Raw genomic sequence first — 23,730 nt, 5'->3', positions numbered from 1 at the left:
GCTTTAAATATGACTCATATAAGAATAAAGTGCTTCCATTTTGTACTTGTCACAGGCCAGACGAGGTTAATTTTAACTATGATATTCTGCACTTAAATTTTTATAGTCTACTGCCAAATTTTAAAATTCAAGTGTATTCATTTTTCTTTATCTGCCTACAGTAAAATCTAAAATTATTGATTTTCCTAAATAGATATCACTTGAAAGTTATACTACAAATTTAGCATACAGACCACAAAATGTTTCAGAGGATATTCTGTAAAATAACTGACCCACATTTTCATAGCTATTATCCTAGTGTACACCTCTGCCAGTGTCTGTTAGCTAACTAACTTTGATTCTACTTTTCTACTTTAAAAGCCAAGTTGTCATTTATTAAATGTCAAAGTGGTGCTATGTGTTAGGCATTAGAAGATTTGAAAACGAATATCTATGAAATGAAAGGAGAAAACCTGGGGTACTTTAGTTTGAAAAGCAAAGTTTGAAAAAAAAATAATAATGATCATCAAAATTGGAAAAAAATTTCAAAATACATAAATACTGCAGTCATTCTTCTGGTTCTATGTTAGAATTTTCTAGAGTTGAAAGCTACTTTTTTGGAAAAAATTTAATATTTGTAAAATATAGACATGATATATTTTGTAAAAATCTGTTGGTTGTCAAAATAAAAGGATAACTGGATCTAACTTAATCCATTTCATAAGACTATTGCTTACTTCCAATATACAATTTATTTTCATTTTTTAAAATTATGGACAAATGAGAGAAACAGGAAAATAATTATGGTGCCATGTACCAAAACCATAAATATGCTCCTGCTGACTTTTAACAAACCACCAGGATGAAAAAACTAATGAAGGGTGAGCATGAGAGTATCTCGTAATTTTCCTAAGGCACATTTATATGGCATTTATAGAATGTCTTCCTCAGGAGAACACAAATTATTTTTTATTACCAAAGAGCTATAAGGAAAAAATCCTGCTCTCTTTATTTTTTTGAGGGTTTAAATATTTCCCACAGTTTTATTATTTTAATACACAATGGGAAAACTTGTGCAATACATAAATTGTGGTTTTAGTTAACATTATTTATGTAGTTTATAATCTTTCTGTTTTCTCATATTTTAAATGTATAGGGAAGTTTCTCAAGAGTAAATGGGTTTGTCTTATTGTTTATCTAAAATCTTTTAAACTAGCTTATCCTTATAATAAATAGAACCTTTTCTGAAAAGAATTATCTGTTTTCTGACATGTAAAGTTTCCTTTATTCTTTGAAAAGTGAAATTTCAGTATTTTCCCTATGAAAACGTTCACACTGCAGTTATGAGGCCTATATTTTCAAAGCATAAAAGCCTTTTAAAATCCCATATTGCCATGTTAGATTTGGAGAATACCGAAAGTGAGCCTTAACTAGTTTAATCACTGTTCATGTCAGTGGCTACTGACACTAAAATCTGTTGAATAGGAGGATGAATTTTTGATTTGTAAAGCATTTTACTGAAATACTACAAAGAGAATGTAATATTTATTTGAATATATTTATGTATTCTAATATTTTTATATATTATTTGTTTCGGTTGCTTGGCTGAAATGACTTAAGATAAAATTAGCTTTAATAGCATGTGAACTGGTATTTCTGAATTTCGATCTTACTAAACCATGCTGACTGAAAAAAAAAACACACAACCTTAAAATCGAGAGTTATATTTTATTTTGGGACCCATGAGAAAGAAATATCTATATAATGTAACGGCATTTCCTTAGAGATGCCAATAGAATTTTCAGTAGCTACTAACGTTTTGCCCATAAGTGACTTGATAGGTTAGTTATACTTACCAAATACTAAAATCTGTTATTGGTCTTTAAAATCACTCATTTGGAACTATGATTAGTTTAGAACTTTTTCAGTAAAAATAAATTATAAACTGTTTAATATATTATTATACATAGAAACGATTGAACTGATAATTAAACTATTGAATAAACTATGATTTAGAATATCATTTACTTTTGCATATTGATCTATACAAAGCCCCATTAACTTATTGAAGCAAGAATCCAAGTACTGTGAATTAGGGGAATTTTCCGGATAACTGAAGATTATCAGAAAATTAATTGTTTTGATACCATATACTCCTGTCAGACTTTCTGCCTATCTTAGAAAATGGTTATTGAGCATGATTCAACATTCACGTGGAGTTCCCATCCTGGCTCAGCGGAAAAAAAATCCGACTAGGAACCTTGAGGTTGCAGGTTCAATCCCTGGCCTCCCTCAGTGGGTTAGGGATCCGGCATTGCCCTGAGCAGATGTGGCTCAGATCTGGTATTCCTGTGGCTGTGGCGTAGGCCGGCAGCTGTAGCTTTGATTCGACCCCTAGCCTGGGAACCTCCATATGCCATGTGTGCAGCCCTCAAAAGAAAAAAAAAAAAAAAATAGTGATCATTCCCCATGGTAAGAGAACACCACTGACCTAGACACTGAATTAATTCCAATATCGCATTCCCTCTGGAAAGCTGTGATGCCAGTGCTTGTTTCTCCTATCCTATGGGTCAGCTCACTCCTTTTCCATGAATTGTTTGCAGCTAAACCTGTCTGTTTTAGTGGTAATTGTTACTGTAAACATTATTGTTATTAGATTAACCAGTAATTGGTAAAACAGATAAGGGAAAAGGATGAGTAAATCAAGTTGAGTGTTTTAGAAAGTCTTGAAATCACTGAAAAATTTGGGAACAAAGAGCACCTTCATAGGAAAAACATCAATGTTCAGATAGCCTTGCAAGAAACTTTAAGTTCTAAGGCCACTTTAAATTAACTTCAGCTGGAATTAGGGAAAACGTATTCCTGTGTGAGTATAAGAAAGAGGAAGGAGAGTGACTTGGGAAAGCCCTCACTCAAGAGAAAGGAAGATGGATGAATGCATGGATTTCCAGGTGTTTTAAGTTGAAATGTTTGCCATATTGAAATACATTTTTTTGTGATTCTTGGTTTATAGACTTTCTCTAGGAACTGATCAAGTGGTCTTGATTTTGCAAATTAGAGGGCATTGATATACTATATTTTATGTTGTAGCCTGAGGAAGGCAATATTCTTTGGCTATGAAATCATGTTATAATACACTATCTTCCTTGCTTCTTATGCACCGTTTTGTATCCAGGTCCACATTCTCTGAATATTTTGAATATTTTGCATATCTGATTACAGGTAGTTGGAATGTTACTGTACCTTTAATACACAGACTTAGATCTGGTTCACATTCAGTCAATCAAGACATAAACTTTATCTCTTTCCTCCCTGCATCCCACAGTCTACCTATTTTTCAGCTTTCAATTTATTTAAGCACAGTCTGAAAGTTAGTTGGGAAAATGGTAAGTGAATATAAAGGAGTAGGTGAATTAAGCTTGTGATAAACCTGAGAGTTAAATGATGATTTTTTAAAATTCTGCCCTCATTGGAGAAGCACTAAAGGTTTTTGATGAGTATTTGTATATGTCAGCTATATGTTTTAAATGATTAAATTATTCTCTGTAATGATAAATTCCTTAAATGAATTTGTTTTACATTACTTTTTTGAGCCTCTTTTCTGTCTTTTTTCTATAAAAAGCACACACTTTATCATAATTGATACATCTGTGTCAAATGAGAAAATAGTTTAAAGAGAATGTTTATTTCTGCCTCTACGAAAACAAATTTTTAATAGGCTGTCCTTAGTTTAACTTTTTCTCCCTCCTTCTGCAGTGTGAAGAGTACTGACATTGAAAAGATTTTAATTTCTATTGATAATAAATGAACACACTGCCAGAAAGAGGATCTAAAATAATTAGAGAAACGCATGTCAAGTCTTTCAGGCCCTCGTATTAACACACAGTGCATGCTGCTTCTTATTTTTGCAAATGTCAACCTTCTCCTTGATGTGTCTTTTGGGAAATGGTTCACTCTGTTTCAAAGGCATATAATAAAAGAAAAGGGCTTAGGGCAATATTTAAGCAATGAAAGAAACACAGGACATTTATGACTAGCTGGGAGGAACTGATTGCCTTTGGCTGTGCCTTGGGAAATCCCCAGGAAATACAGTAAGTTGTGATTACTATTATAAGTTAAAATGATATAAAGCATGCAGAGGAATTGGTGTTTTCCATATGGGTGACTGCCTTTCATATTCTCAGTGTGCCATTAAAGTTCATATCCACCCCTGTGTTTCTTACTGAAGTACTAGCAGGATATGTATTATTGAAAATTGCAGAAGAGTAACTTTCAAGAGAATGAATTAAAGCAAAAAGAATTTAGAGCTAAGCTTATGTAAAAAAAAAAAATGTAGGTGTTTTCATACACCTCAGTTAAATATCTCTTGTAAAACTAGTGGCATTTTGAAATTAATGATATCAACATTTGTACTGCAAACATTTGTTAAAATGTGTATGTGGTACAATTACAATGTGCATAACTGTGAATAGATGCTGTGAATAGTGTTAGAGGCAGGTGAAAAAGAAGAGCATAAATTTTGTTCTCTCAGTGCATTTTCATTGTGGTTATTTCCTTAATAAAAGTAGAAATGTTTAGATCTACTCTACTAGCATTATTTGGTGGCAATCAGGATGTGGTTTATCATGACCTTACAGGTCTTCCTTTTTTTCTTTTTTCTTTTTTTTTTTTTTTTTTTGTCTTTTTCTAGGGCCGCTCCCGCAGCATATGGAGGTTCCCTGCTAGGGGTCGAACTAGAGCTGTAGCCACCCGCCTACGCCCAAGACATAGAAATGCAGGATCTGAGTCGTTTCTGCAACCTACACCACAGCTCATGGCAACGCCGGATCCTTAACCCACTGAGCAAGGCCAGGGATCGAACCCACAACCTCATGGTTCCTAGTCGGATTCGTTAACCACTGAACCACAGCAGGAACTCCAGGTCTTCATTTCTGAGTTTCCAGCAGGTTGTTGAGAATATAAAGGAAACTATCTCAAAATCCCTTGTTACTTTTTTATTTAAAAATTATTTTTTCCCTTTATGATAGTTAAGAAATCTAACATCAAATTCTACTTACTGTATTGTCTCAGCTTTACTGCACTACCTTCAAATTTAAAGCATAAAAAAAAAATTATTCTTGATAGGAGGTCTAAAATGCCAACAGTAGGTATTCAGTCTGATGACCACTATTTTTGGTCCTGTAAAGATAACAAACTGGGTACAGAAAGTACAGTCTATTTTAAGACACTTTTGCCTTGCAAGTTCTGCCTACTGCCTCGCTTGATTAATGAACAAGTAACTCTATCAGTGTATGTCATCCAAGGTGGTCGATCAAGGGCATGCCTTGGGCAGGTCTCTGAATACAAGAGGGTTTAAAAGAGATAATATTTTAATATGATCATCTTGGGTGCTTTAATGAAGAGTTAAATATCTAAATAAATACAAAACTAATAAAATTGTTTCTTGCATAATTTAGCTACCTAAAATACACACACCTAAATAATTTTCAATTTCAAGTAGTTGCCAACTATTTTACAATCTGCATGTTTCCCTACATATTTGCATTAACAGTAGTTCTGAGACGTATACACAAAGTTGAACCATTACTTTTATAAGTTAAAATAGAAATTCAACCAAAAAGCATGAAAGGATATAAAAATATTTATGTGTTTATTAGAAATAACTTGTCTTCACTTAAAGTCTTATTTTCCTCAACACTTAAAGTGGTTATATAACTAAATCCTACTGAGTCCACATGTATATACTGTGATGGGATCACTGTCGTTTTTCTTTGTTTGTAATTATTCTAGAAGTTGAGCAGTCTTCTCTACATTCAAGTCTTAAACATATATTTTAATTTTTTTTATCTCTCTCTCTTTTTCTTTTTTTTTTTTGGTCTTTTTAGGGCCGCACACGCAGCACATGGAGATTCCCAAGCTAGGGGTCAAATTGGACTGTAGCTGCTGGCCTACACCACAGCCACAGTAATGCCACATCCCAGAGGCATCTGCTACCTACACCACAGCTCATATCAATGCCGGATCCTTAACCCACTGAGCAAGGCCAAGGGTTGAACCTGCATCCTCATGGATACTAGTCAGATTCATTTCCACTGAGCCACGACAGGAACTCCAAATTAGTATTTTCTTGAACAACTAATTGTCTCTTAAACTCTTTCCTTATCAAGAAAACTTTAACTTCTTGAGGACCTAAGAAGTAAAGCAATTAAAATTCCAATTTTCTATGTTACATGCCCACTTAGATATAATTGTATAATTCTAAATTATTTTAAAAGCTCTTGAATCGCTTATCTGCAATTCCAAGACCTAAAAACAAAACAAAATAAAACAAACAAGCATGCAAAATACTCTGAAAACCTAAAGTCTTTCTCTGACTGTTGTGTAATCGAATCTGGCCTGATCCAAATTGACAAGAGTCTGTTTATAATTTTTTAAAGTCACAATGGGGTTATCATATTTTTGCTGCAGAAATAATGTCTTTGATTATTACAACCTTAGAGTTAGGGGTATTATTTTCATATTCTGAATAATTCCGAATTCTGAAAAACAGTTCGCCCAGGGCTTTTCAATAAAGGGTTTTTTTAAGAATTTTCTTACATCTAAATTCCCATTCCAGGCCCAACACTGTTTTGCTCTTTGAGATGTGTGCCTGGGGCTAGTAAGTTCTAAATTCTTCTTGAATCATATTTGAGATTTTATTTTAACATTTTTCTCAGGTGCAAATGGTGTTCGTTGGCTTTCACTTCACCCAGGTCATGTATTCCTCTTTTTGACCTCTGGACGATGCCCACAATCTATATTTAATAAACACTTACAGTGGGACAAGAAGGTATTGAAGTTCTTCACTGTGTGTGTGTGTGTGTGTGTGCACGCTCGCACAAGTGTGTAGTTTTTAAGGCAGTCATTGCCTTTCTTTTATGGATTTCTAGGTTTTCAGTTTTTTCTCCTGTCCCAAATCTTAGGCTTATTTCCTTATTTACAACTAAGATGGTTTATAATGAAAATCACCACATTCATATAATTCACAGAACAGCCTCTAAGTGTGTGGCTCTGTTTTCATACACCCCTTGATCCCAGAGGCTTAGCAAGGGGAGAGTAAGCTTCTGGATTGGGGGCACCAAAGGGCTCAGTTCTTGGCCTGTCAGTGCCACATCCTGGCTTGATATGATGGAAATTCATTTTACTGCTTCTCCCTCTCTCTCGTTAGTGAGACTGGGAAAGACATTATTTCCTATAGAGATAATATCATGCATTTCAGATAATTTTGTCATTACTAATAGAAGAGTGCATATGAAATAAGCATAGGAGGTGCTACATAGCACTGTAAAAAAACGACAGGCATGAACTATACTGTCTGTGTGGAAAAAAAAATTTCAGGAGTGAGGTAATTCGCTGCTGGATTTTCTAAGCTCCTGCGGTTTAATTGAACACTGGCTTTTCCTTACGGAGCCTTGGATGAAAAAACTCAGTATTTTGATTTGGATGTATTATTATCTTTAATTAGTTTTCAGTGTTGCTTCAATTCATCACTTTAGATTATAGATGGAATTTTTCATCAACGTTTTAGAAAATAATGTGGGTAAACCGGATAATGTAGCCTTCCTCATTACATCTCCCTAAATATTTTCTTTCACCTAGTTCTGAGTTGTTCATTACAAGCAGTTTTCCTAAGCACTGTAACTATTTCTAACAAAGCTTAGTTTTGCCATGGTAACACCTGATCATTTATTACTCCATCCCAAGTATTGTATTGCTTGAAAAATAAAATTGATAATGTTTGTACCCCTTTGTTCTTCACTGATACACACATATATCTTTTTCTAAAGCTTGGGTCCAATAAAAAACAATTTTGGAAATGTACTATATTGGATTTGGAATTTCATCAAAAATAATAAATTTGTCCATATGTGGTCTTTATGCTGACGGATGATGGCATTTTTAATGGGAAAATATTCTATTGAGGTACAGTTACTTTGGAAGGCAGTTTGGCAGTTTCTTACAAAGTAAAACATACCCTTATATAATCCAGCAATCATCCTCCTTGGTATTTACCCAAATCAGGAGAAAACTTATGTTGTGTAAACACCTGCACGTGCATGTTTATGGTACTTTTATTTATAGTTTCCAAAATTTAGAAGCAACCTTGCAACCTCTTCAGTGAGTGGACTGTGGTACATCCAGACAATGGAGTATTATTCAATGCTAAAAGGAAATGAGCTCTCAAGCTATGAAAAGACATGGAGGAAATTTAAATGTGTATTACTCAGTTAAAAAAAAAAGCCAATTTGTAAAGGCTAAATACTGTATGATTCCAACTATACGTCATTCCATAAAAAGCTGAACTGTGAGGCAGTAAAAAGATCAGTGGTTGCTTAGGGTTAGAGGGAAGGGAAGGATGACTAAGCAGAGCATAGGGATTTTTAGAACAATGAAACTAATCTGTATGATACTATAATGGTAAATACACATCATTACAGATGCGGCAAAACCCATTGAATGCACATCAAGAGTGGACCCTAAGGTACAGTATGGACTCTGGATGATAATGATGTGTCAGTGCAGTTCATTAGTTATAGCAAATGTAGCATGTTGATGGGGATGCAACAATGGAAGAGGGGTACACATGTAAAGAAAGTCTTTTTAAAAAATGATTCCATTGAGCATAAATATAACTAAATTTAATGACCGAGAAGCATAATGGAAAATGCAAATACTTCATGTCACCCATACAAAGTGCAGTCAAAAAAAAAAAAAACTTTATTTACGCAGAAATAGGCAAATTGAGGGAAGAATTGTGATCTGGAAAGACATTCTGAGGATGTATGTGTACCACATAATATTAAGTTTTTCACTGAAAAGAACGAAGTATACAATAAATTGCGTGGCGCCAAATAGATAAAAACTTAAAGCCAAGGAATTTTCTTGGGGCCCTCCCCACCAGTTATCACAGCAACCAGAAGTTTTAGAAATTAAGACTTAAGTTTTAGAAATTAAATTTTAGAAATAAATTTAGAGATTAATACTTCAGCTTTTCTGGAGTATTATAAACATATTACCGTCCCCAATTCTATATTTTGCTCCAATGGTAATTTATTATAGGAATAAATTTGAATATACTTCTTCCTCTAATTATATACCTAATAAAGGTGAGCCATTGTACTATAAGCTTTGGACATATTTTTATAATATATAGGAAAAGCAATGTGATTTTTAGTTCCTAATATGAGATTCAATAATCCAGCTTTAAAGAAAAAAATTGAGTTTTTTGTTGTTTAGATTTTGTCCCTTGACGTGAGGAAACTTTTTAAAAACTCGTAAAGAACAAAAACACAATACATTTCTTACAAATGGTGAATTTTTCCTACAAGTAAAGATTTTGTAAGTCAGCTTTGCAGAATGAGCGACAATCTTGTGCTTTCCACTCAGACTAGGTGTATATATCTTAGATTAGGATCTGCCAGATTTAGGCAGGTCTCTCTGATCTATATCGTTCTTGGGTTTCTTTCCATTTGAATAAACAGATGTAACATTACTTCATCTCAAATTACAAACCTGGAATAGTAATTAGAAGGTTCTGGCCTGCATTGTTCGATACTTGGGAATGAATGAGTGTTGGAATTGTGAACAGTTTACACTACGGTTTCTATAGCGAGTCTCTGGAGTATAGTGTTTTGTTCTAAGTAGAGGTTTGCAATCCTTTGATCATATTTACTCACAGATACCCACCCAGGGCAAAATTTATTTAAACCTACCTCAGGCAAATCCCAATAAATCATAAGAAAAGGTCATGCTTCTTCCTAGGTAGATTTAAAGATACAACTGTATTCTTAGAAAAAGAAAATTTAAGCAGGGGATTTTCATGTCCTATTCATCATCCCTCAATGCAAGCATGCAAACATTTTGTAAGATGGGTCCCTCTTTGGTATACCTTTATAGGAACCACGGCCATTATACTACCATTTGCTATTCTTGTTAGAAGGAAAACTCATTCAACAATTTATTCATTAAATAATAATAGGGATTATTTTATAGATCCTTCATTTTAATTACTAAATTAGCCTTAAATCTAAAGTTGATAATTAAACTGATTCTAAACTAAATCTAAAGTTACATAATTCTATTGAGTTGTTTCATCAGGAAAAAAATGAGAATATTAATAAATAAAAGTTAAAAAAAAAATACCTCAGGGACTGTTATAGGTACTGAATGAGAATGGTTGTCATATGCTAAACATAGGATCTTCAGAAAAATGTTCAATAAATATTAATCATTTTCAAATATTCTTATCATTTGTAAGTTATATTTATAATGAACTATTGATTTTCACAGAGGTCTATATTTACCTAATATTTTAAGACTTCTCTTTGAGTATATTGTAATGTATTTTGTGACAGAGATCAGTGCCAGGAATAAAAATAAACAATTTGAATTACAATATCTGTTTGTATAGATTTTTGTCAGCAGGAAGGATCTAGCAAGGTTGTTCTACCTTGGTGTCTATCATACATAATTATTATTTTATTTAATAACTTTTTCTCTCCATTTGATTAAGCTGGTTTTCATTAATTAACTTTTATTTATGCACAGATTAGAGCCATTTTATTGAAGTCATTTTTTTTTAATACATGTGTTTGAGGTAGAAAAACAATGGAGCAAATACTAGTACACAGCTTAGTTTAAGATTTTGAGAAAATGTTTGCATCAGCTAAGGAACTGTTGCAAAGGAACCTACTTTTAAAGGAGGCCACATCATAAATATTATGTGAGTTCTACTTTTCAAAAAACTCCCTTCCAGGCAGTTTTAAATGTTTCCATCTTTTGCTGTAATTTTCATTTTATTTTCTTACTTTAGCATATTATATATTTCTTAATTTCATATACATTTTAATATATATGTCTGCCAAATGTAATAACTCAAAAAATCTTATTTAATAAAAACCTCTTAAACCATCTTTATTTTGCATTTCTTTTCATTTTCTTTATTCATTTCTCCACCATTTTCTGTTACTAATGATCAGTTGCTCCAAAAAAAAAAAAAATGTGTTTTATTTACAGGGCACAGCTTATGGAAGTGCTCCTGTACCTTCTCGCAGGCAATTATGTGAGTCTCTTAAATTCAGCTCTGTGTTGTAACCTTGGCGATGTCTTCCTGTGCTGTAGCATGGCATGCTGATTGGGACCAAATGCCCTAAGGTCAATATGCAATTCCCAATGTTGTATATTACCTACAATGTGTTTGTAGTAAATGGTTCCCTTTGCCTCTTCCTTATCTGTTTGTCATTATCCAGCCCATTTAAGAAAACTGCACTGCAATGTGGCCAAGTGTATTAAGGCTTCAAGAATAGCTCAAAGTCTGGGGCAAAGATAGAGTGGCTCTTATTTAAGGTTATATTATTTTCATTTAGCAACAGCAATAGTACTTTCTCTATTAACCAAATCAGTAAGCTTTCTTAAATACTAACTTATTTTATAGACTTGTTCAAAAAACCTTTATATCATACACAGCTGTGTTTGTCACAGTTAATGACAATTCTTTGCTGAAAAAGGATCAATCCATTAAAAGAAATCCTCCTTCTAGTAGATTTAATGCAAACTTGACTTTCTAACTAGTTTATTTCTGTCATCATATTTAGAAAATTTGAAAAGAATCTATACATTTTTGGATAGAAATCCTGAATTTCATAATCTTGCTTAGCTGTATTATAAATATATGCACCTCACAGAGAGTCAGGTATTTGCTTTTCAGCTCAGGAGATTTCTGTGACAGCTTGTCTGCTTTAACATGAGCTTTTTGTCAATGAGAAGATGTGTATGTAAATTTCATATGTAGACTCTCCAAAGTGCCATCAGACTTTGAGAATGAGCTGTTTTCATTGCCCATTCCCATCCCTGTCTTTGCTCTTTTCCCATAGCAGCGTCCATCAGAAAGTCATGGTCGTTTACCTCCATTATAGACCGCTACAGCAATACACCACATGATTCTAATTGTTGTGTCTAGCAATAAATGTCAAGTAGATTCATCTTAATATGGTGTCAAAGGTGATTCGAAGGTACAGTCCTGTTTGCATAATGTTTTCCTTTACTACTGACAAAAGAAATATGTGATTTGATGACAGTCACTGAGGAGGATCTGTGAGTTGATTAAAACAAACAAACAAACAAATAAAAACTGCAGTCCTTTGTACCATTATAAAGCTGACTGAAGAACATACAAAAATACACACTTTACTGTCTCTTGGTTCATTTAAAAATATTGATGATTCAGATTCTTAGGAATGAAGTTGTAGCAGAAAGAACTGCTAATGTGAATAGAAGATAGGATTTAAATATATTAAATACTCCTCTAAAGTTAATCATCAACTCGCCTCAAATTATCCTGTTGCTGTTATTTTTCTAACTCTATTTATCTGTCACCTAACTTTCTAAAATATACTGAATATGTGCTTTGTTTTTTGTTTTTTGTTTTAATGTAGGTATTGGTGCAGTATTATTACTAAACCAAACTTGGGTCCACTGGTGCATGAGAAGTAAAGCCATTCTACTTTCTCTGGGTTGTGGTGAAGGAAAGTGTAGCATTTATTGTAAGACACCAGACAAGGAGACCAGGGCAGCTAATGGTCAAAAGACCTAAACTCCTCAGTGAATTTCAGGGAAGCATTTTTAAAGGCAATATGAGAGAGGGTGGTCACAGAGTGTGTGACCAGCTTGTGCCATTTCTTTGATTGGTTGATGATGAGGTAACGGGGTGGTGTCCTAGGACTTAACATTATCAATCCTCAGGCTTCGATTCAGTAAATCTGGGAGCTACATACTCGTGGTCATCAAATAGTTAACTGCTTCCATTTGGTAGGGGTTTTAACATCTGTAAAACAGCTTAGGAATGTACATCAGGCACTGTTATCTGGGTACTTTAGGGAAGAACTAAAGATTCTGTGACTGCCATGTTGCTGATTTACTATTTAAATTCTTACCAGTTCTCCTGGCTCAACTGATATTTTTGTCATGTCATATTCAATATTCTTTCAGTCATTAACTCTTGAGCCAGGCTTTCATGACCCAGGGAAGGCCTGGAAGACTATAGCTTTTCTACAAAGCAGAGGCAAGCAAAGGATGTGGGGAGAGGAGTCTGTACAGATGGCTCTGTAGTGTCCTTCTTAGTTACAGTATTAATAAAAATTGAAATCTGCAGCAAGAACTCCAATGAGATAAGAAATATTTTGATTTTTTAAATTTGCTTCCTTTTAAAGTAGAAAGTCATTCTTCTACATATAAGTTACAGCATCTGAAGATAGAGGAATAGCTATTGTTTTTGAGAAGATGTTGTTACTAGAAACTTTTGAAAATATAAATTCATTATACATGCCCTGAAACCATGAGTGGAAATATAAAGGATATGGAAGTACAGTCTTCAATTTAGACTAAACGTATTTCTCACTTTTACAAAACCAAATTGTATAAAATGAAAATATACTGGATATTTGAGGTTTCAGATCTTTAATTCTAGTTAAATGAGAATTAATCCTATGAAAAACAAAAATAAAAATAAAATGATGGCTTGTTTCTCTAAGTCTAAGGATCTAAAATTGAAATGCTTTCTGTTCTTCAATAGATAAAACCATACAATGGGCATAATGGGCACTGCCTCCTAAGCATTTGGACTAGAAATAGTAAGCTTATAAGGTGTGAATTTGGAATGGTAATTATGACATTTCCTTCCAGTTAAGTAGAAGTCTTGTGATCTTTGAATACCTCTTCATAGGGACTCTAACTCTTCTAAGTGTGGTGTTTATGAATAAAGACATTATATTGAAATAGTGAATATTTTGTTCTACATACATGAACATTGCTATTCATATGAATGTCTTCATTCCTACCCTATTGCCTAAAATCAATTTCTATGTCAATATCTTACAGTTGGTTCCTGAGTCTAGTATTTTATGTTTTTGACTAAGTTAAAACAGGGATTAATACTTTCTTGAGCTTACAATTAACCAAACTGTATTCATTTTTTAAGTTAACTATTAAGGACTCCCTTGGTTTATGGCTGTCTCTTTATTTCAAATATATATCCAGTTTAAAAATGTTCTTTAATCATCACTCAAAACAGCATCTAACAACAAGGAGGGATTGCTTAGATGATGAGGTAATTGGAAAGGATATGAATCTACAAAAAGAGGACCCATATCTCCCTCTCAGGACACATGTGGTTGTTATTTAATAGGCCCACTCAAAGATACCTTTATTATGTGTTACTTATAATGAATCAAAGTTAAATTGAAGAAATATTTTCTCAGTTAATATTTTTCACTTTCAGAGAGATACTTGCAGAATTATTAAATAACTTGGAGAAGGGGGGGTCTTGAAAAGTGTTTGGAATGCTAACAGTGTATTTTTTTATTATTAAATACTTAAAAGGATGCATCATCTATTCAAGTGATATTGACTTAATTTCCTACTGGGTTTATGTTTTAAAAATTATAATCAGTTTTAATGAGTGAAGCTCTATCATATGCTGGTAAAGACCAACTATAAATTTGTATGCATTCAGATGTATAATATTTGAATAAATATTTGCAGAGATTTGACCCATAAAATGCTATCAAAAATTCAAAGTATAAGAACTGATTTTACAATAGTTATTGTTTTCCATTTTGACTATAGTAATTATTTGAAGAGTTCCAAATTACAGAACCATGTTTGTCTAACAGATGGGTCTTATTCTCTTTTTCAAGAGAATATTCTAAAATATAATAAACTAATTCTAAAATATAATAAACTGTAAATATAAAAACTGTGTACAACAAATTTCAAAATGCAAACAACAGTTCAGAAATGATTTGGCTAAAATAATTAAATACTTTAGTTTCATATTTCAAAACATAGATTTTTTTTTTCCCATTTTATGAAAGAATGGAACATCAAATATTGATAAGTAGTCTACTCATTGGTAGTTACCTAATTTAGCTAGGTCATTCTCCAGAGAGTTGAATGTCAACCTAGCGGAAATGACTACAAGTGATAATAATACTACTTTCCTATTCTGAACCAGATAGCAGTTTCCTTTTTAACACAAATAGAACTGAAATTATACATTTAGAAGGGAGAGCATAAGCATAAAAACATATATGTTTTATTATTTAGCAGAGAGTTGGAGAATTATCTTAAAAATAAAGGGAAATTATTTTTACTATATGTGATCAAAAGATTAAATATTTCCATAGTATTTTGTACATTGTATTTCAATTAATTCTTGAAAATATAAATGTATGCCATAAAATAATTATCATTTTGATTCAATTTATCAAAATATTTTATGCTATTAACATTCCAAAGTATATTGACCCCTCATTTGCTTTAGCTTACCTCCCCTAATTTTCAATCAAGTTTTTTTTCCTTTTTTCTAGAGCTAAAAAGCAATTTTTTATTTCAAATTGATTTCATCTGAAAGTAACAAAAACCAACAAATTCAATAAGAAAGACAGGAGAGCAAAGCATTTATTTACAATAATATTAATCTCAAAGTCAGAATGAATGGTTTTAAGATGCTGAGCTAGCTTTGTAAGAACATATATTTCAAACTAGTGTTTTCACTGTGGCTTCTGATTTATTCCCTTTCTTTCTTGGTTTATCAGTTTATTTGTTGTCATTTTCCGTTCTGTCTCTATTATCCCACTCAGTAGATGTGAGATGTTAGCTTCTGTTTCCTTGTTTTCTTTTTTCTTTGCTGTGCTTGGAAGCAATAAAGGAAGAGGCTTCAATAGTAATGACAACTAGCAGAACTTTTCCTATCATTGTCTTTGAAATACATCTTGCAAAGACATGTCTGGTGGGATTGCTACAAACCTTACACTAGTAAAGCAATGCTTATCTGGTTCTGGATTCTTAGAGAACAAAGGCAAATGCATTGTGTCTGTATGTTCACCCTTAAATACACACATATATAGGGGGTCAAGTTCCACTCTTCAGAAAAGACTTTTCAGTTAGAAAGAGAGTAACAAGGAAACACTTTAAAAGGCATGATGAGGAGTTCCCGTGGTGGCTCAGTGGTTAATGAATCCAACTAGGAACCATGAGGTTGCCAGTTCGATCCCTGACCTGGCTCAGTGGGTTAAGGATCCGGCATTGCCGTGAGCTGTGGTGTAGGTCGCAGACGCGGCTCGGATCCTGTGTTGCTGTGGCTCTGGCGTAGGCTGGTGGCTATGGCTCAGATTCGACCCCTAGCCTGGGAACCTCCATATGCCGTGGGAGCGGCCCTAGAAAAGGCAAAAAGACAAAAAAAAATAAAAATAAAAAAATAAAAGGCATGATGAAATTATCAATACACCACTAATAGAAGACAAGCTAATACTGTAGATTGTTAGATAGTGGACAAGGTACAAAAGAAAAATAAAATATACACTACAATCCTATAAGTTACAGGGAAAATCCTAAACACTGTCTTTCTTTTGAGACCAAAATAATGGTTTTACACTTAATTGAGCTTATACTGTTGAGTTGCTAAAAAGCAAAACGTTGTCATCAGTTCAATTCAGGTCAACAAATTGGTAAGGGGCAAAAGGTGGCTAGTAAGAAAATATAAATAGGAATCTATACCCACTATAGGCTCTTCCCTATGGCCTCACTAGAAGCTCACTTACAAACATTGTCAAGATTCCTGAGAAAGTGTCTCTTGAGCTAAAGGTCTAAAGAAGAGAACTGTAGCTACAACAGCAAAAGCACGATACTCCACCCAGACGCATACATTCAGAAAAATCCTTGACAAACCAGTTTCTACCCTAAACACCAGGTATTTTTATAGAAAATTGAAGGCTGTGGGTAGTCATGGCAACAGTAACAAACTCAGTTCACCTCTGCCTAGATTGGCCCAAATGTCCCTCCTAAGCCTTAATGGAAGAAATGGCATGCCCATTTCCAGACACAAAGTTTACTTACCTAAGTCTCTAATGTCCTACATAACATGTCTGGCCTTTAACAAAGCTTTGAAGGAACAGAGAAAAGCAAGAGAAAAAAAATATTGCCTTGGGGGAAAAGAATCAACAGAATTCAGATTCATATATTATGCATATGTTGGAAATATCAGAAAAGGGAATTAAAATAGCCATAATTAATGTGTTAGTACTACAGTGGAAAACTGACAATATGCAAGATGTACAATTTCAGCTGAGAGATGGAGTTGTAAGATGAATCAAATAGAAATGCTAGATATTAAAAGCTCAATAGCAGATGAAGAATGTCTGTGATGATCCTACTTGTGGACTCAACATAGCCAAGGAAAAAAATCAACAAGCTTGAAGGAAGGTCAATATAATTTATCCAAGCTGAAACATGACCAGGAAAAAAAAAAAAAAATCAAGAGCTGTGGAACAATAACAAGTGGTCTAACTTATGCGTAAGTGGGACCTCAGTGGGGAAAAAAGAGAAGACTACAGAAGAAAATTTTGAGAAATAATGTCCACAAGTTTTCTAAAATTAATAGTGCACAACAAATTATAGATCTATGAAGTTTAAAGAGCACCAAACAGAAAAAGAAGAATAAAAAATAAACCCAGGGCTATCATATTCAAATTGCTGAAAATCAAAGACAGAGTCTGAAGATAGCCAGAGGAGGAAAAAATATACATTACAGACCGAGGAACTAAGATGAGAATTATAGTAGATTTCTCATCAAGACCTTGTTAGCTAGGAAACATCCTTGAAGTTTTGAAAGGGAAAAACAAACTGGCATCACAGTATCCTATAGTTCAGTGATTAAATTTTCCAAAAATGAACGTAAAGATGTTTTCAGAAAAACAAAAAATGACAAAATTCTCTGCCAGCATCTCTCGGCTTGGGTTGCATTGTTTCCTCAGTCCCCACCTGTGCATAGCAAAGAACTGAAATGGTGAGCGCATTGCAGCAAGTTTATTAAAGGAAAAGTACACTCTCAGAGGGAGAGCAGGCAGCCCTGGGAGTAGGGGCCAGCCCAGCTTTAAGGGTTTAAGGGTGTCCCTCCTATCCCCATACTGCCAACCTGAGTGGGGACCTGATTTCTCCCTGCCCTGTACCCACTGATTCTTTCTGCCCTTGGCCCACTGCACAAGTGTAAGAGCTTTGATTGGTCTCTGTATGGGGCATCGTTGATCTCCTGATTGGTCTCTGGCAGGATTCCTTATTTGCATGGGGGACAGGTTATGAGGAAGTTCCCCTGAGACTCCCCTGATGTTGTGCCTGTCTGTTCTTGTTGCCCTGATAGAGGTGGGGTGAGGAGCGGCCACATACCTTTGCTAGTGGGAGATGGGAAGGGGTAGGTTCAGCTACTCAGGGTGGGGGAAGGGGCATTATGATGAGATGCCTGGGGCAATGATAAGGGTTTGGTAATTTGTGTCCTAGCCAGAGGCTTTGAGTTTAATATCCTCCAAGGGGGCTTGAAGCCTAACATCTCCACTATAAGAAATGTTAAAGGAAGTAATGAATAGCACTGAAAAATGGAATGAATGGAACCAAAAAAACTTCCCTTTAAAATCACGTATCGAGCTGGTCTGTACTTCTGCTTGATTGATGACATATTACAATTCGATTTGTAAACCTTAGATTAAATTATTCTTTCTACAAGGTATTACCAAAATGATTATTATCTTTGTCTGTTCCAACTGCTGTAATAAAAATACCATAGATTTGGTGGCTTAAACAGGCATTTATTTATCCTAGCTCTGGAGGCTGGGAAGTCCAGGATTAAGGAGCTAGCAAATTTGGTGTTTGACAGGCGCCCCCTTCCTGGTTCTCAGTGGCTTCTCACTGCATCCTCAAGGGGCAGAGGGAGCTCTCCAGTGTCTCTTTGATAAGCCCACTAATCTTATTCATGAGGGGCCTCTCTTCCTCCCTAAGGCCTTGCCTCCAAATACTATCTTCTTAAAGAATAGATTTCAACATATGAATTTTGAGGGAATACAAATATTCATTCTATAGCAATCATAATCTTAATTTTTTTTTGTAGTTTATGCCTCCTACTTCTATAGTAGTTATCCTGTAGGCATTTCCTTTCATGTGAATATGTATATATTTATGTGTCATTGCAGTTTTATAGTGGGTATTTAAAGTTAACTATGAAGAGGAAACTTTGAATGCAATAAGATACAGAGAAGTAGTTCCCGCTGTGGTGCAGAGGAAATGAATCCGACCAGAAACCAAGAGGTTGCAGGCTCGATCCCTGGCCTTGCTCAGTGGGGTTAACGATTTGACGTTGCTGTGATCTGTGGTGTAGGTCGCAGACATGGCTCAGATCTGGTATTGCTGTGGCTGTGGTGTAGGCTGGCAGCTGTGGCTTCAATTAGACCCCTAGCTTGGGAACCTGCATATGCCGCAAGTGTGGCCCTAAAAATCAAAAAAAAAAAAAAAAAATAGAGCAGAGACAGGAATCAATATTATTAAAATCTGAATGATCCAGTAATTCATTTGCTATTCCTTCTTTTCTATACATCAATGACTATAATATGTATTGTCATGTTGTTACCGATCATACTGAAATTGGCATATTTTTTATTGTACTTAAAACATTAGAACTTATTCTAAAACACGACAACATTTAAAGATTGGAAATTGAAGGTATCAATTTAATAGGCAAGGAATATTATGGACTAATACTGTAAGATAATATTAATACTATTTTATACAGAATAAAAGGAATATAATCTTACTTCCTTTTAAATAGATAGTGAGCTAAGTAAATGAGTTATTACTATTTTTAAGAATTAGGAGTAGTCAGAATACTCTCTTAGAACTTTGGAAGTTTTTGATCATTAAACTAGCATCTAATAATTAAAGGAGTAAATTTTTCCCTAAACTTGTTTAAGTTATTTTATAATGCTTTTACCTTCTACATAGTAATAAATATCTGTCAGCACTCACAAGGTAGTGGATCCTGCCTTTATTAAAGTTTACATATAAAAAATAGGATCACTTATAACATATAAATGAAAGTCTAGATTAAGGCAACATGTAAAAGAAATATATTAGTAAATATAATTTAGATTTAGTTGTAGCCTGTTGATACTAGGGTTTGAGAGTGAATTTAATTTAAACTATTATGACTTCACTCTTTTTTATGTAATGATTTTTATTTTTTTCCATTATATATTATGACTTTTCTTGAAGATACAAATAGGTTAACATTTTCCAAGTAGAGGGAGAATATAAAAAATTGTCATAGGCTAATAAAATGGATTATAAATAGTGTTAGACATCATCTATTCCAATCCATCTACATAACAAATAAGTTCCTAAGTGAATAAATGATTTACCATAGTCCAAACCTTATTGACAAAAACTGGGCTTCTAACTCATTTTCCTGTGTCTTCTTTCAAGGTTCATTTTCTTAAAACTTCTGTCAAGGAATCATGTCTCTTTTCTCTTAAATTCCGTGGAAAGTTTTCCTCTTTTTATAAACTAGGAGATGGTAACCAAGTAACTCATGAAAGATGAATAGAAGTTAATCAGTTAAAGGACATGAACAAGTCCAGGTAGATGGTGGAGCATGTGGAGAGGCCAGAACAAAGCTTCTCTGAGCAGCTGAAGGGTTGGTACTTGTACAGTTGAAGTGTTTCGTCACAGTGTTGGAGAGGATCAGTGTCTCTGCTATAGATAAAACCAAATTCACATCAGCAAGTATTGCTATTTTTTATGGAACAATGGTTGATGTATAATATTGTGTTATTTTGGGTGTGCCGCAAAGTGATTCAGATATATAATTTCTTTTTCAGATTATTTTCCATTGTACGTTATTAAAAGATGTTGAATACTGTTAACTTGTGTTACACAGTAAATCCTTGTTGCTTACTTATTTTATGTATAGTAGCATGTCCCTATTAATTCCGTACTCCTAATTTATCCCTCCAACACCTTCCTTTTCCTGTTGGTAACCATAAGTTTGTGTTCTAAATCTGTGGATCTGTTTCTGTTTTGTGATAGATATATTTATATTATTTTTTATATTCCATATATAACATAATATTTTTCTTTCTTTGTCTGACTTACTTCACTTCATGTGATACTCTTAGGGCCATCGTGTTGTTGCAACTGACAATATCTCAGTCTTTTGTACGGCTGAGTAATATCCATTGTGTAAATATAACATAACGTCTTTATCCATTTGTCTGTTGATGGACACTGGTTGTTTCCATATCTTGGCTCTTGTAAATTGTGCTGCTATGTACATAGGAGTGCATGTATCTACTTTAATTCGTGTTTTTGTTTTTTTCATATATATGCCTGGGAGTAGAACTGCTGAATTGATCATATGGTAGTTGTATTTTTAATTTTTTGAGGCATTTCCATACTGTTTTCCCTCGTGGCTGTACTAATTTGAATTCCCACCAACAGTGTAGAAGAATTCCCTTTTCTCCACAAATCTCTTCAGTATTTATTATCTGTGGACTTTTTGATTATGGCTATCCTTTTTTTTTTGTTTTTGTCTTTTCTAGGGATGCACCCATGGCATATGGAGGTTCCCAGGCTAGGGGTCTAATCAGAGCTTTAGCCACCTGACTACACCAGAGCCACAGCAACGTGGAATCCGAGCCGTATCTGCAACCTACACCACAGCTCACAGCAACGCTGGGTCCTTAACCCACTGAGCAAGGCCAGGGATCAAACCCACAACCTCATGGTTCCTAGTCGGATTCATTAACCACTGAGCCATGATGGGAACTCCTATTCTTCTTTTTAATTTTTAGGGCTGCACCCGAGGCATATGGAAGTTCCCAAGCCAGGGGTCATATTGGAGCTGCAGCTGCCAGCCTACACCACAGCCACAGCAATGCCAGATCCTTGACTCACTGAACAAGGCAAGGTATTGAACCCATATCCTCACAGACACTGTGTCGGTTTCTTAACCCTCTGAGCCACAGTGGGAACTCCTGATTATAGCCATTCTGACCTGCGTGAAGTGATATCTCACTGTGGTTTTGATTTGTATTTCTTTAATAATTAGTGGTGTTGAGCATCTTTTCATGTGCCTATTGACTATTTGTATGCGTTCTTCAGAGAAATGTCTATTTAGGTCTTCCATCCATTTTTTTATTGGATTTTCAGGGATTTTCTTGATGTTGAGTTGCATGATCTATTATACATTTTGGAAATTAAGCCCTTGTTAGTTGTATCATTTGCAAATAGTTTCTCCCATTGAATAGGTTATTTCTTCATTTCTTTGATGGTATCCTTTGCTGAGGATAAGGTTTGATTAGGTCCCATTTCTTTATTTTTGCTTTTATTTATTTGTTTGTTTGTTTTTGCCTTAGGGGACTGACCTCAGAAAATGTTGCCATGATTTATGTCAGAGCATGTTTTGCTTATGTTCTCTTCTATGAGTTTTATGGTGTCATGTCTTATATTTAGGTCTTCAAGTTTATTTAGTTTGTTTTTATATACAATGTGAGGGAATGTTCGAATTTCATTGATTTAGATGAGGCTGTGAAACTATGATTTTTTTAAATCAGTTTTGTATTTTGGGAAAAAGATCCTATGTTTTTATTAACATTTAGTTTATTTTTAATTTGTACACGATTATGTTGAAATATGCATTGTTAGGTCTCTCAGAAAAACTATAAACCATTTTAAGTCCATTTCTCATTTTGTGTGAAATGAGGAATGTATTACTTATAATCTAATCTTTATGTCAAAGAATTAGAGATGATGGAATATTAACATAGATCAAAAATATTTTTCTTGTTTTTTTCTCTTCTTAAATAGACTAGGAAATTGAACTCCTTTACCACAGATCAAGAACTCTCCATGTACAATATTCCTTTGAGTGATGATAAATGTTTTACTTGGGCTCTTAGAAAGAAAAAAAAAGTCTCAATATTCCTGAAGTAATCGCAGTATTACTTACAAATCGTAAATATCATAATTTTTAATAAGTTGAAGTATTAGTTAAAATGAGCTCGTTTTGTTGTCACATGTATAACAGTGAGTGCTTGGTATTTTCAGTCCAGTAAGAATCCTAATGTACAAACACTGCCTTTGTACACAGGAGGTGGCTCCATGTTGGCCTAAAACAATTAATGTGTCAAATGCATTGCTTAATGTGTTCACTTGGAGACATGTGCCTCATTTATTCTTCATAGAATGTTGAATCAGTGCATTGTCCAGCCATTAAAAATAAAAACTTACATCCTGTATAAATATATAATAAAACATTTTCTTAGAGTCATGGGCATTTGAAATTATGATTGGCCTCTGAGAACTAAAATTGATAGATACTATATCTGCATCTTTATAAGCAAATTCCCTTAAGTTGGAAAAATCTGTTACGACTGGCCAACACTTAAAATGTCTCTGTATTAGACTTCAATACATGATGCTGTCTAAGGAACGTAGACATCATCGATCTGAAGTAGTCGTTAAAACAAACCAAAGAAGAAATCACAAAAAAAGAGTCAAAAGATCAGCATTCACAGTCCCCTTCATGCTCCTATACAGAAAGCACTTGACTTGTTGATCCCTACGGTGGGTATAATTTATTGTGGAAATGGACATATTAACAAACTCAGTTCAAAGTGCAAGCATTTTCTTGTCTCTGTTATTCCATGCTCCATGTGCACCCTTCTTCTTTTGATCTGTGGTCTGCTTTCCTGTGTGACAACAGAGAGAATATGAGACTGGAGTCCAGAGGCCTTGCGCATCTGGTTTTCTTAGTAGGTACAAATCAAATTGGAAATCAGTTAATTGACATTGAAATTTACACATTTTGCACATGAACCTTGTCCAGATGAGTCT

At 34.2% G+C, this 23,730-nt stretch overlaps 1 protein-coding gene across 6 annotated transcripts in view; it reads left to right on the top strand.

The window, feature by feature from the left end:
• CCSER1 (coiled-coil serine rich protein 1) overlaps positions 1 to 23,730 on the top strand; it is a 1,224,168-nt gene that overhangs the window by 956,456 nt on the left and 243,982 nt on the right. The window contains exon 11 of one of the 6 annotated variants that reach the window (XM_021100742.1): positions 11,035 to 11,080. The exons of 4 other annotated variants lie outside the window; for them this stretch is intronic. In XM_021100742.1, coding sequence (XP_020956401.1) covers positions 11,035 to 11,080 — 46 coding nt within the window. Of the gene's footprint in view, positions 1 to 11,034; positions 13,186 to 23,730 lie in introns of those variants that run through there. One more of the 6 variants, XM_021100744.1, reaches the window with a different exon arrangement.

The sequence above is a fragment of the Sus scrofa genome, chromosome 8 (genome assembly GCF_000003025.6).
Source record: "Sus scrofa isolate TJ Tabasco breed Duroc chromosome 8, Sscrofa11.1, whole genome shotgun sequence".
NCBI lineage: Eukaryota > Metazoa > Chordata > Mammalia > Artiodactyla > Suidae > Sus > Sus scrofa.
Note: the sequence above shows the minus strand (reverse complement) of the source record. Positions and strands in the feature narration are given on the sequence as shown.